At 40.6% G+C, this 14,305-nt stretch overlaps 1 protein-coding gene across 1 annotated transcript in view; it reads left to right on the plus strand.

Moving 5' to 3' along the window:
- PHF21B (PHD finger protein 21B) overlaps window positions 1-14,305 on the plus strand; it is a 66,383-nt gene that overhangs the window by 16,469 nt on the left and 35,609 nt on the right. The window contains exon 2 of the mRNA XM_032186444.1: window positions 6,520-6,612. Coding sequence (XP_032042335.1) covers window positions 6,520-6,612 — 93 coding nt within the window. The remainder of the gene's footprint in view (window positions 1-6,519; window positions 6,613-14,305) is intronic.

The raw sequence follows: 14,305 nt of genomic DNA on the forward strand, positions 1-14,305 counted from the left end.
CAGAAGGAAATTAAAAATATGTATGTGCATGTCTTGCAGGAGCCTCAAAGTTACATCCAAGTGCACAGTGCATTTACTGGATGACTATATGGAAAAATAATAGCATTCAGATATTTAGGTTATCTAGAGAATGGTAACTATGTGGGATTATTGAGCTAAGGTGCAGCAAGTTTTAAGTCAAATGAACTTGGAGGTTGCATATAGTGCTTTGCATTTATATAAAGCAAGCTCAAGGTTGAATGCAGCATTCAAGTTGTAAAATGGATGTAGAATGAGTAAAAAAACCTGCAATTACTTCAGTGATGATCCATTCAGGTTAAGAATTTTCATCTTTGCTGTTGCCATAGCAATCTGTTCCCCTGTCACTACCACATTAAAAATCCATTCTGTAAAACTGTTGTTGCCAATATTGAACACATAACAGACAAAAACATTTTTTTAATAGCTTAGGTATATTATTTGCAACAGGAAGAACTAGATCTTAAAGAGATGGATGTGTACTTAAAAAAAAAAAAAAAAAAGATTAGTATTTTTGTAATATATTGTAAGAACACTATATTTGTGCTGCAGTATTGATGTCAATATAAAATAGTTTGTAAATAATACAGCAACGCAGTGTCAGTTGAACTCAAATAATTGAACTCTTCTGCTAAACTACAACAAACCCATATGTTCCTGAGTTAAGTATTTATTTTGGTAACATGCTGTAGTGGCAGGCTTTTGAAACTACGTGGCTATTTAACCTTCTGCTGCTCCCCAAGTCTGATTCTCTTCAGGGATTGACTTCAGTGGTTTTGTCTGGTCTGGTATAATTCTGGAATGGGAAGAGAGTTGTGTCCCCTGACAGTTGTACATTTGTGATCTAAACCAAAATTCCTCCTGTACCCAGGCTCAACAATGAGTTTAGATGGATAATGAATTGTAGGAACAGGCTTTTGTAAGTGCATCCCAACGAGGAGGGAAAGAAATTTATAATTCAAAGCTAAACTAGTAAGACATAGTCAGACAGAAATATATAAATACATAAATAAAAATATAGTTAACCAAACTGAGTAAAATGTAAATAGGTTTCAATAAAAACGAGATATATGCCTTGCATACTCTGGACTGAGATGCAGAAGTTGATTAAAATCAAAAGGTATCCAAGCCATGAATTTAATAACTCAGGAGTTAACTAATAACACTGTAACAAAGAGTAGACAACTGAAGTATGGCCCTCAGTCTGATCACCAACAATGCAAATCTCATCCCTTTTTCTGGCTCAGCATTTTTTTATCATCTAACCATCTCTAGCCTTCATCCTTTGAATTCTTATGCTCTGACCATATCATGCTTTGTTTCACTTTTTATGTCTTCCATTTGCCACTGTCCCTACACACTTCTGTCCCTCAGTTCTCTTTGAGTGCCTTGATCTAGGAACAGTGTTGATTTAATGCAGAAGAAACATCAGAGGAGAAGATACAACAAATAGCCACAATGCTATTGGGCATTAATAGAAGAATTGAAGTCAAGAAGTGAATTTAGTTTTGGCTTTACCTGGCAGTATCTTCTAATTTTTTTCTTTTTCTTTTGATAACACAGGGTGAACTGTTTTTTGGCTTTTAATGCAAGTGTATACTCCTGTCTTGGGACTTTGGGGTTACTTTTCTTTTAAAGAATGTTCTCGTTGTTATTATTATGATTATAATTAATAATAACAAAATTAACAATATTGTTAATTATAATAATAATAATCTTAGTAAACTGCCCATTTATAAAGAGTGTTTCATTTGCTTCTCTTCACATGTTTTTGCAATTCAATTGTGATCCTTCAGAGCATGCTACTGGTTAAACATCTACCCAAGAACTGAGACTGCAGGTCACCACACAATGGGCCTGCTCTGGTTCCTCCCCATGGGCTCCTGCAGATTGCTCAAGCAAAAAAGGTGCCTCTGGCATTCCAGGTAGCCGTGCACCCTGTATAGGTCACTAAAGACAGAAGTTTAGAAGTGGTTTGTGTTGTGGCCATACACGTTCATTAGCCATTAACTCTTACAGAGGGTGATGGCATGGTTGAGGTTCCTCTTCCAGTCCAAGACAGGGGCTGGTGCTTGTGGTAGGAGTTGGCCTAGGGGTCACAAGCTCCCAGATGCTTACCTGTAATCAGTGCTGCTGGATGTAAAGTTTGGTAAATTAGGCAGTGAGACACATATCTGACAAGTTTGTTTTTATTTGAAAACTCGTCATAGTATTAAAGATAATAAATCTGTCTTATATGTATAAAATCAAAAGAATTCTTGAGGTCAACATAAATTTGGCTCTTAACTTGCCCCCATCACTACACATTTCTGTGCTCCTTCCACATTGTAGGTGTTTCAGAGGGTCACCAGAAAAGCCCAGGTAGACTTAGATAGAGGAGAGGTTTGAAGTTATCTTTGACTTTTATGGACCTTTTTTATTAAAATGCTCAGAGCTGTAAATGTAGTAATAAGAAACTCATTTATCTTGACAAAAGTGCTGCCATAAACTATTCAGCACTCATAAAATAACCTTTTAAATTATTGTTTCTGCTGGTATCAATAAATTCATACAAAGTGCTTAAAGGTCAGGCATTGCCAGAAAAATGTCTTTTCAGCTTCTTAATTAAAGGTTTGTAAGAATGTACACCAGCTTGCTCTTTGGACAAACTGGAAAAAAGGAAGGAGAGGTAAAAGAAAAAAAAAAAAGCACCACATCGATTAAAATGTTAGTGTGGAATTAGAGAGTGACAAGTGTTTGATCCACCAGGCTCACCAACATAGTTGTCACTGACCTAAAAAATAGGGGACTCAAATGTGACTGTGCACTGACAGATGAGATGATATTAATCAACCATAGGGATGAGAAACTGGAAAAAGGAAGTCTGGCTTTTCCACCTGTACAACAGGTTAGCCCTGACAATGTTATTTTGCCCCAAATGTTAGTTTTTTCATCACTAAAATGGAGATTGGCCTAGGTGAAGTACCTTGAGATAAAGATGAAATGTGTTGCAGGAAAAGTTGAGAGATTTCTGTTGTTGAATTTTTCTAATACATCCTGATCTATTTATTGCCCATGCTGAGAAAAAATAACTAACCAATGCAAAGGGTGAAAATTAAAGTAGATTCTTAGATAGCTTTCTGTCTGACCATACTATAGTGCTATTATTAATGTGAGGTTAAAATTTTGAATTTTCTCTTGGCCATATGATTTTTGTACTGACATTGTTTGAATATTAAATAACAGATCCTTACTGTAACAGCATTTGCAAGCAATAGGCTGTATCTTTGTCACTGAAAATTTCATAACCCGAGAATGCTGTAATTTGTTTTTTCTGTCTTGAGATGGCTGCAGAACTCCTACTTCAGGAAAATAAATAGGAAAATTTTTTTTGAAAATGCAGGTGACAGAGTTAATGATAGTTCATTCCTCTGATACCCACAGACAATACATCCTGCCTTTGTTTTCAAGTGAAGCCAAGAGAAGAGTGCAGAGTAGTTTTATGGCATTTCTTGTTTCTTCCCATTCACATTCCTTTTGATTCCGTTGCTGTGTGTTTTTAAACATAGCAGAATTGGCACAGCAATGCATCCAGCAGCTGAGATGTGCTCCTTTCTCACAGGATAGAGGCATTGTATTCCAGACAGATTTATTATTTTAGTTTATTTTAGCTTAGTTTAGTTTAGGTTAGTTTAGTTTTCTCGTGATTGATATCTGAAGTAGTACAGGTTTGTTACTCAGACATGGAATTTTTTTGCATCCTACCAACTGATAACCACATCTTGTCTTCCAAGCAAATGGATTCATATCTTTATAGTCAATTCACAATTTCACTCAGTGTCAGCACTTCTGATTTGGATGCATGGTATTCTGTCTGCCAGTCTGAAAATCCTTGCAAATCCAGTCATATCTGTAGGAATATGAATATCTGAATGTGCTTTTCCAAGGCCCGTGGTAGCATGTATAAAAACAATGAGAGTTGCAGCCACACTTTAGGCACAACCTTCCAGATGGAAGAACTTTGTGTTTTAGCTTGCAGTAGAGATATATGTGCTGCCCAAGAGAAGTTTTGGAGTTTGCAGAGAAAACTTGGCTTGGACTCATTGCATTACCAAAGAAAACTTGTTCTATTCATAAACACTGCTGGAATTGAGGGAAAATGTAGATCATACTGTGCGATAAACTTCTAGATCCTCTAGCATGGGTTGGGAAATTCCTTTTGATATTGACCTTAAAAAGCAAAATAACTGGGCTGAATTAATTAGCTCATGCTAGTATAAAGCAGGGGGTGGTGATACATCTAGTAAATGGTGATAGCAGCAGGTGGCAGCTCAGGTTCTCCTTCCATCCGGACTGCAGGAATTCATCATGTTGTCCTTCCCAATGTATGAGACCATGATACGGTAGAGAGGACAAAGAAGTCGTTAATTCAGACAGTTTTAGTATCCTCCCCATATTTGTTATCCCTTGTGTCACCCTATAGTGATAACTGCAGTGGAAACACTCCCTCTACCTCACTCTGCTGCCAGTATCCTCACTTATGCAGGAAGGTAAATCTTGTGTGTTTTTGTGTCCTCAGATAGAAATGCTGTGTTTGTTTGTTTGTTTTCCCCTCTCTGGCTCAATACAGTATTAATGGAGTATGTTTTTCCATAGATAATCCAGGGTACTGATAATCCACAAGAAAATCCACTCAGAAATCCACTCAGAAAAAAAATCCACTCAGAAAAAAAAATGACTTGCATGTTCATAACTGTACAACTGTATAGCTGTGCAACTCTCCTTGGTGGTTAACTCTGGCAAATTTTAAACTTTCCTGAATATATCACATCACATCACCATATGAGAGGAGTGGCAGTGCTGAAAATGTGAAATCAGTAGGAAAGTAAATCAGTAGGACAGGTACATCAAAAACATTCAGCATGAAAATACGCAGTATTCTTAACAAACACTATAGTTAAAATGAAAGAGGCTATTTTACAACTCTGATGCTGAAGTCTGAGAATAACATATCAGCACAAACCTGGTACAGTCTCATTTTGCTTGAACTGGCTATGCTATAGTTTCACTTTTATTGATAAATTCCATGATCAGATTGCGATAACATTAGCATACTTTATGTTTACTGTCTGTGATCCAATACCTTTGTTCTGAGGAAAGCTAAATTCAGAAAAATTCACTTGAACCTGTTTTTCTTTCCTTATTAGCCATTTCTAGCAGCCTAATAAGTTTTTGATCAGTGACTAAGTGTCTCTTGCTCTTGTAATGACAGTCATCTGCTTGCTTATATTGCTGTGTCGTCCCAATAGCAATTAACAAACATTAGATAGAAGTTGTTAAATTTTGTCTTAAGAATACTGGCCAGTTAACCAAAATAGGAACTTTACTTGGGTTTGAGTGAATGAAAGAGGGTAAAAAGGAAAAGTTTGTAATATTCTTTATACCTAGGTCCCCATCTTAAAATTGTAAACTATCTGTCCTTTTTGTTGGAGAAAATGAAGTACAAGTTATTTACAACATCTCAGATTCAGTATTTTAGGAACATCTGTGGGTGAGGCTTGAAAAAGATGTGCCATTCAGACCACCTATAATAGAATTCATAAATGTACATCTATAGATATCTGTACCACTATAGATGGATGAGAAGTCAGCAAAGAATAGGGGCTGAGCAGACACCAATTTTTAGGGGTGGGGAAGTAATATGTTCTTGAATGTATTGCAAAAGCATATTTTGTTTACTCTTTTGGCGTCTTTCTGAATTCATAAGGGATAAAGACAATACACGATTAATAGATATCGCTTCTCTGCCTACAAAGTAAGCTGTATGTAGAAGACAGCAATGTATTTGCTCATAGAAGGAGCTACCTCAGATCTCTTAAATAAGCTTTGAGTAAAATTGTTATGCAACAGAGAGAAAAGAGAGTAGAGAAAATGAAGGTGGATGATAATAGCTATTGTGTTGGCCCAAATGGGTGCTATCTTTGCTGAATGTTTTGTTATAGTGTGCTACAGTAGATTTGTAAGTATCTTTCAGCTTCAATAATTCAGTATTTACTATTTACTAAGACACAGTGAACTTCACTTATGACCCTGGCTACCATGAAATGCATCATCTTACCAGTGCACTTTTTGAAGTCTCACTGTGGTGCATTTCATCTTTTTCTTTTGAAAATATGCAGGTGCCTAGACAGCCTTCAGCCATGGCTGCACAGTTGTGTTTGCCACATGTTCCAAGAAAACTTCACAATAATGAGGCATATCCTTTGCACTCACAATTAGGACCTGTGGTGAGGAGAAAGCAGGCTTTAATGAACAGTGCTTTGAGGAGATAGTTAAAGAGAAGGAAGAGTGTCTCTTACAAGGGGTAAGAGAGCTCCAAGTGGACTGCCATGGTATATCCTTCTGCCACAAGTCAAAGGAAGAGACAAAGAGCTGGAAAAGGAATTGCTGGGTAGGGCAAAGTTTACCTGGGAAAGTTGTGCCATTGTTTTAAACCATTTTCAACTGTTTTTCTTCCAACAGACTTTGGGAACTATCACTGCAGTGCCCATTAAGGTTCCTCAGGTCAGCTCCTTGCAGAGGTTGGCAGGACAAGGACCAGCAGTGCTACCTCAGGTACAAAATACAGTTCCAAGTTGTTTTTTTTTGTTTGTTTTTTTTTGTTTTTTTTTTGTATTTTTGTTTTTTTTTTTTTTTTTTTTTTTTTTTTTTTTTGTTTTGTTTTGTTTTTTAATGTCATTTTGTATGTATTCTGCTCTGTTCCTCTCTGATCCCCAGGCCTGTGTAGGTCAGCACACTCATTTGGCTGAACAAAGACTAACTTATTTGATCCCGTATATTACTGGGCAGCTCACCGGTGAGTTGAACAGCAGAACTGTGATTTTCTCCAATTTATGAAGAAAAGAAAAATCAGTTTTCTTTTGGAAGCATACTGTTTTAGCCATTTAAAAAAAAAAAAAAAAAAAAAAAAAAGCAAACCTCAGGTTCTAAATTTATGCTTTATAAAATGAATCAGAAATCACTAATGCAAAAATCTGCAAATGTATAGTTAAAAAAGAGGTAGAGGTATTAACCTTTGTGTTCAAAATTTAGACACATGCATTCTTTTATTCTTTTACTAACTTACTTGCTTTCTCTGTGCCTATCCCAGTATAGTGTTTGGCCCAACCAACCCAGATGCCAGACTGAGGCAGGATTGGCTGGGTAGGAATGAAAGGCAAGTTATGCCCACAGATTGAGACCTGAGTTTTCTTTTCTGAATATCCAGCACAGTTTCCGCTACTATATACTTTGTTCCCCATTTCAACCTTCTTTCTCAAAAAATTTAAATGTCATTTTCAACATGTGTTTTATTGCAGTTCTATGATTTTCTTTTCAGGCTTGTGATTATTAAGTATAAATCTATTTTCCCTGTGTGGCCCTGAGAGGTCTATTTTTCTTATATGAACATTGATCTATCTCTGAAGTCAATGTTGGGTCTTCCTATTGCTCCTGTATTTTTTTTTTCCTAATATTTTCTTAGTGCAGAATCTAGTAGCAGATCTATGAGCTAAATCTGCCTGGAGGAAGGAGTATTTCCAAGATAAAGTTCTTAAATTCTCTCTTGAAATTACATTTGTGGAAAACAAAGTTCTGAACGTAAAGGAAGGTCATAGTTTTCTTATCAAGTTTGAGACTTTGCTTTTCAGTTGTTCTTTCAGCATAATGACACATTGATTTTTTGCCGTTTTGGGGTGTCAAAGATTAGCAGATTGCTTCTGAAAATAGATGAGGTTCAAGAGCAGTGGAAAGACCTGTAACAGGGGCTTAAATTATCATTAAGGTTATGTTTTAGCAATGATGATGACATTGCAAACGTTGCACTTAGAGAAGTTAGTAAGTTTGTTAGTAAGAAGAAAAATTTTCCTTTGGTGTTAATTACATTTTGAAGAATTGAAAAAAAGTGGAAGAAGCTGATTTCCTGAACTTTTTGAAAATAACACAGATTCCTTCTACCTTGCTGTTGAGCTCATGGCAGTATTTGTGTTTGTATTTCACTTTTCACTTGTATCCTAGCACAGTCTTTAATTTCAGGTCAGTTTATGCAATCATACTTAATATTGATGAAATACCAGTGCTTTTACAGCAGCCCTGGGCCATAGTTTTCTACTTCATACAGATAGCATTGGAAATAACTACGAAGCAATCTTACTGCTGTCAAAACTAAAACAGAAGTATGCAGCTACAAAGAAGACCACAGTACCAGGAGAACTTCTTATGTTCTGAGCATTTTCTGACTTTTTACAGCACCAGACCACCTTCTTTGGCAACTGCCTTGCCCCATTTACAGGCTGTGTCTTTCTCTGCAGTTTGTCACGGTCTATATGTTCCTCTCCCTCCTGAAGCTTGCAGAGAAATTTAACATTTCCATATTGTTTCCCCATCAAAACTTTCTGCTTGATGCTTAAAAGAGATCAAGTTTACATTTTGATATGATTTTACAGTCAAGCAGAAAATCATCACATAAATAAACTGAGGCACTTAACTGTACTTACGTAAAACAATACATACAGCTTTCTCATTTTCCACATTTGTATGGATACTTGTCATTTGTTTTGTTCATTTGAATGGGTTTATGGTATGACCCTCAGGAGCTCGTCCATATAGGGAATGAAGATTCAAAATCTGCACATTCTCAAATGGCAGAAAAATCCTGTCACTTAGTGCAGAACTGCTACTAAATGGAGAACAAATAAACATCAATTACAAGTTCATTGTGCAGTACAAATAATATTTATTTAGGCATTCATTATTTACTGGAACAAGACTCTTTGGTGGACATTTTTCCTTTTTTTAAAAAACTTTTCTCCAGAATATTAATTTATTTTTGTTTTCCTCAAATAAATAACATTTCTGCTGTGACCCATGACATTCGGGATTTTAATTCCAGATCATCTTTTTCATCTTATATTGGCCTTTGAAGTTTCCAGTTGGCTGAGACATTATGAAACTGTAGACTCTGCTGCACTCTCAGAACCAAATTGTGGAGGTCCTTTACTCAAACATATGGATGATGCATTCTTACTCTTGAGCTATTCCTCTATTTTGCACCTGTCAGCTGTAAGGAGGGGTGGCCCCATGTCAGGCTAGGGCTCCAGTTTCCAGCTGTGGTACAGACAATCTGTTTATTTTGAACCATTTTACATAAAAATGTCACTCACACTGTAGGCTACCTGAAGGCACGTGAGAAATCTTAATTTAAGTTCTTCCAGTGGGACACTTTAAATAAAGCAGCAAAGACATTAAAATAAGCCTCCCATTTTGTTGTAAGTAATTTGGGCCCAATCCAATTTTCATTCAAATTGATGAAGAGATACTGAAGATTTGACTAGTAGTTAGATCAGATTATTATGCTATTTCTCTGACCTATTTTTCCAGTCTTGGTTGAAGGCAGGGCTTGAGATTGCTTTGTTGATGGCATTCCTGACTGGAATAGCACAGAGCTGCACAGCAGAAGGCCATGGTGGAATTATCACATAGATTAGCAGTGAATAGAAACAGGTATACACAGCTGCTTTACATAAAACATGCGTGTTTTTCAGTAGCCCCTAGCCAGTTCTACTGCCAAGAGCTGCTTATTTTTTTATCTTCTGAAGTGAATTTAATATGCGTTGTTCAGTAGGGTCTGAATTTGATCACTTCAGGCTGCTTTGGGGCAAGGACTGCTTTGTTGCCACGTTTATTCATCACAGGTACAGTGTGAAACCTGTCAGAGGCTGTGGTCTTTAGATGTTCCCCAAACCTAAGTGCATATTCGGATTTATAACATTTCTTGTCATAGTTACCATCAGCATAGTCCCACTGACAGCTGCTGCTTCTCCTCACATGTGTACCAAAACCAGCTCCTGGCCTCCTCAGTGACAGGACTTCTGGAAGATTTCTTAAAAGGAAAGTAACTCCTATAGCCAGAACCCAAGCTCTGCAATGACACTGTGTACTGCAGGAGAAGTGTCGTATCAGACTGGTCTGTGTCAGAACCTCTGTGTGTGTCCTAAGTCTAAAACATTTTTAAGTGTAATGTGTTAAGACTGTGCATAGGCATTAAAAAATGAAAAAAAAAAAATCATATCACTAAATGTGAGTCAGCCTTCTGTGAAACTAGAAAAGAAGCTAGCAGATATGCATGTCTGTATAAAAAGTTAAACTGGATTGTGCAAGAGAGAGATTAGTATTTTATTGTTTTTTTGAGTATGGAATAATCGAATTGGGTGAAGTTGTTATTACGATGTCACAGGAGAAAAGGACTATAATCCCCTAAGGGATGTCATTCACCTTTCTGGCATACAACCCTCTGCACTTCCAGGGGGATGTATTGGAATGCTAGTGGAGGAGGAGGCATAATCCAATTCAAGGTAACTTAATCAGCATGGCATATAACTAAGCAAAGGGTTTTCCAGCAGTATTTAATATTCATTGACTGTATGCATGCAGAAAACATAGAAACAAAATTGCTTTTTCAAAGGAAAGGTTTGCAGGGGCCTGGTTGAAAATGTAGCCCTTAATAAATATAGCTGTTAATCTGTTTTATTCTATAAAGGATCCTGGGCCAGGAACTGGCAGGGCTCATTGAGAGGGCTTTAAACTAGGTAGGAAGGGGGATGGGGCTGAGGCTAGGATTGTTGGGGCTGTGCCAGGGGGAACAATGGCAAGGCTGGAGGATAAGGCAATGGCCCAGCTGAAGTGCATCTACACCAATGCACGCAGCATGGGTAACAAACAGGAGGAGCTGGAAGCCATCGTGCGGCAGGCAGGCTACGACTTGGTTGCCATCACGGAGACGTGGTGGGACCAGTCTCATGACTGGAGTGCTGCAATGCCTGGCTATAAGCTCTATAGAAGGGACAGGCAGCATAGAAGGGGTGGTGGTGTGGCTCTCTATATTAGAGAGTCTTTCGAGGTTGTAGAACTCGAGGTTGGGAATGACAAGGTCGAGTCCCTTTGGGTTAGGATCGGCAGGGACAACAAGGCTAGTGTCCTGGTCGGGGTCTGCTATAGACCGCCGAACCAGGATGAGGAGACGGATGAGGAATTCTACAGGCAGCTGACAGAGGTTGCAAAATCATCAGCTCTTGTACTCGTGGGGGACTTCAACTTCCCAGACATATCCTGGAAGCACAACACAGCCCTGAGAAAGCAGTCTAGGAGGTTTCTGGAGAGCGTGGAAGATAGCTTCCTGACACAGCTGGTTAGTGAGCCTACCAGGGGAGGTGCCCCGCTAGACCTTCTCTTCACAAACAGAGAAGGACTGGTGGAGGACGTGATCGTCGGGAGCTGTCTCGGGCAGAGTGATCACGCAATGGTGGAGTTCACTATTCTTGGCGAGGCCAGGAAGGGGACCAGTAAAACCGCTGTATTGGACTTTCGGAGGGCTGACTTTGAACTGCTCAGGACACTGGTTGGTGGAGTCCCTTGGGAGGCGGTTCTGAAGGGCAGAGGGGTCCAGGAAGGCTGGGCGATCTTCAAGAGGGAAGTCTTCATGGCGCAGGAACGGTCTGTACCCACGTGCCCAAAGACGAGCTGGCGGGGAAGAAGACCGGCCTGGCTCAACAGAGAATTGTGGCTTGATCTTAGGAGGAAAAAGAGGGTTTATAAGCTTTGGAAAAGTGGGCAAGCCACTAAGGAGGACTTTAAAGAAGTAGCGAGGCTGTTCAGGGACAAAATTAGGAAGACCAAAGCTCATCTGGAGCTCAATCTGGCTACTGCCGTTAAAGATAACAAAAAATGTTTCTATAAATACATCAACACAAAAAGGAGGACTAAGGAGAATCTCCATCCTTTACTGGATGCGGGGGGAAACTTAGTTACAAGAGATGAGGAAAAGGCGGAGGTGCTCAATGCCTTCTTTGCCTCAGTCTTTAGCGGCAATACCGGATGTTCTCTGGATACCCAGTACCCTGAGCTGGTGGAAGGGGATGGGGAACAGGATGTGGCCCTCATTATCCATGAAGAACTGGTTGGTGACCTGCTACGGCACTTAGATGTGCACAAGTCGATGGGGCCGGATGGGATCCACCCAAGGGTACTGAGGGAACTGGCAGAGGAGCTGGCCAAGCCACTGTCCATCATTTATCAACAGTCCTGGCTATCGGGGGAGGTCCCAATCGACTGGCGGCTAGCAAACGTGACACCCATCTACAAGAAGGGCCGGAGGGCAGACCCGGGAAACTACAGGCCTGTCAGTTTGACCTCAGTGCCAGGAAAGCTCATGGAGCAGATCCTCCTGAGAGTCATCATGCAGCACTTGAAGGGGAAGCAGGCGATCAGGCCCAGTCAGCATGGCTTTATGAAAGGCAGGTCATGCCTGACGAACCTGATCTCCTTCTATGACAGAGTGACGCGCTGGGTGGATGAGGGAAAGGCTGTGGATGTGGTCTACCTTGACTTCAGCAAGGCTTTTGACACTGTTTCCCACAGCATTCTCCTCAAGAAACTGGGTGCTCTTGGCTTGGACTGGCGCACGCTTCGTTGGGTTAGAAACTGGCTGGATAGCCGGGTCCAAAGAGTCATGGTGAATGGAGCCAAGTCCAGTTGGAGGCCAGTCACTAGTGGCGTCCCCCAGGGCTCGGTGCTGGGGCCGGTCCTCTTTAATATCTTCATCGATGATCTGGACGAGGGCATCGAGTGCACCCTCAGTAAGTTCGCAGATGACACCAAGTTAGGTGCGTGTGTCGATCTGCTGGAGGGTAGGAAAGCTCTGCAGGAGGATCTGGATAGGCTGCACCGATGGGCTGAGGTCAACTGCATGAAGTTTAACAAGGCCAAGTGCCGGGTCCTGCACCTGGGGCGCAATAACCCCAAGCAGAGCTACAGACTGGGAGAGGAATGGTTGGAAAGCTGCCAGGCAGAGAAGGACCTGGGAGTGATGGTTGACAGTCGGCTGAATATGAGCCAGCAGTGTGCTCAGGTGGCCAAGAAGGCCAACGGCATCCTGGCTTGTATTAGGAACAGCGTGACCAGCAGGGCTAGGGAGGTGATTGTCCCCCTGTACTCAGCTCTGGTGAGGCCGCACCTCGAGTACTGTGTTCAGTTTTGGGCCCCTCGCTACAAGAAGGACATCGAGGTGCTTGAGCGGGTGCAGAGAAGGGCGACGAAGCTGGTGAGGGGCCTGGAGAACAAGTCCTACGAGGAGCGGCTGAGGGAGCTGGGCTTGTTCAGCCTGGAGAAGAGGAGGCTCAGGGGTGACCTTATCGCTCTTTTTAGGTACCTCAAGGGAGGCTGTAGCGAGGTGGGGGTTGGCCTGTTCTCCCACGTGCCTGGTGACAGGACGAGGGGGAATGGGTTTAAGTTGAGCCAGGGGAGTTTTAGGTTAGATGTTAGGAAGAACTTCTTCACTGAAAGGGTTGTGAGGCACTGGAACAGGCTGCCCAGGGAAGTGGTGGAGTCACCATCCCTGGAAGTCTTCAAAAGACGTTTAGATGTAGAGCTTAGGGATATGGTTTAGTGGAGGGCTGTTAGCGTTAGGTTGGAGGTTGGACTCGATGACCTTGAGGTCTCTTCCAACCTAGGAAATTCTGTGATTCTGTGATTCTGTGATATAAGCTTTTATACTGTGCTCATCACTGTATTTGGAATGCCTTTCAGTAATGTATCAAGCAGAAAGATTAACATCTGTTGTAAGCTATTTCTTCTCTCATCCTTTCCCTTTGGGAAGAAGCATGTGCAGCTGAGGGTTCTGGTTAGGACTTCTTTTTATCAGTTTGTTTATTTTAAATAAGCATATTAGTATTAATTACATGCCACTGTGTATTTCTGTCAGAGGACGATAACAAAGAAAATGTTTTTTGTTGAAAGTGATGAGGTTTGTGTCCTCAACTCTTAGAGAAGAAGGTTGAGATGCCTCCTTATATGAGCATTAGTCTGGCTGTAGAGACTCCCTTTGAAGGGAAGCTTTGACTATTGGATAGAACAAAACAGAACAGTTCAGTTCAGTTGCAAGGGACCTTCAAAGATCAGCAACTGCAAGTGCCTGACTGCTTCAGGGCTAACCAAAAGTTAAAGCATATTATTGAGGGCATTACCCAAATGCCTCTTGAACACGGACAGGCCTGAGGCATCAACCACCTCTCTAGGAAGCCTGTTCCAGTGCTTGACCACCCTCATGATGAAAACATGTCACTTTTGTTGGAAAATCTGTGGGAATCTTGGTTACTCACTAGTGGATAGGTTTGATGGGTAGCCTGTGTTGCTGATAGAGGCATGGTTTGCTGGAGCATCCAGAGTGCTCCATGCTACGTATTTTACATGTGCACCAAGACAGATGAAGGTATGA

This window comes from Aythya fuligula, chromosome 1 (assembly GCF_009819795.1).
Source record: "Aythya fuligula isolate bAytFul2 chromosome 1, bAytFul2.pri, whole genome shotgun sequence".
NCBI lineage: Eukaryota > Metazoa > Chordata > Aves > Anseriformes > Anatidae > Aythya > Aythya fuligula.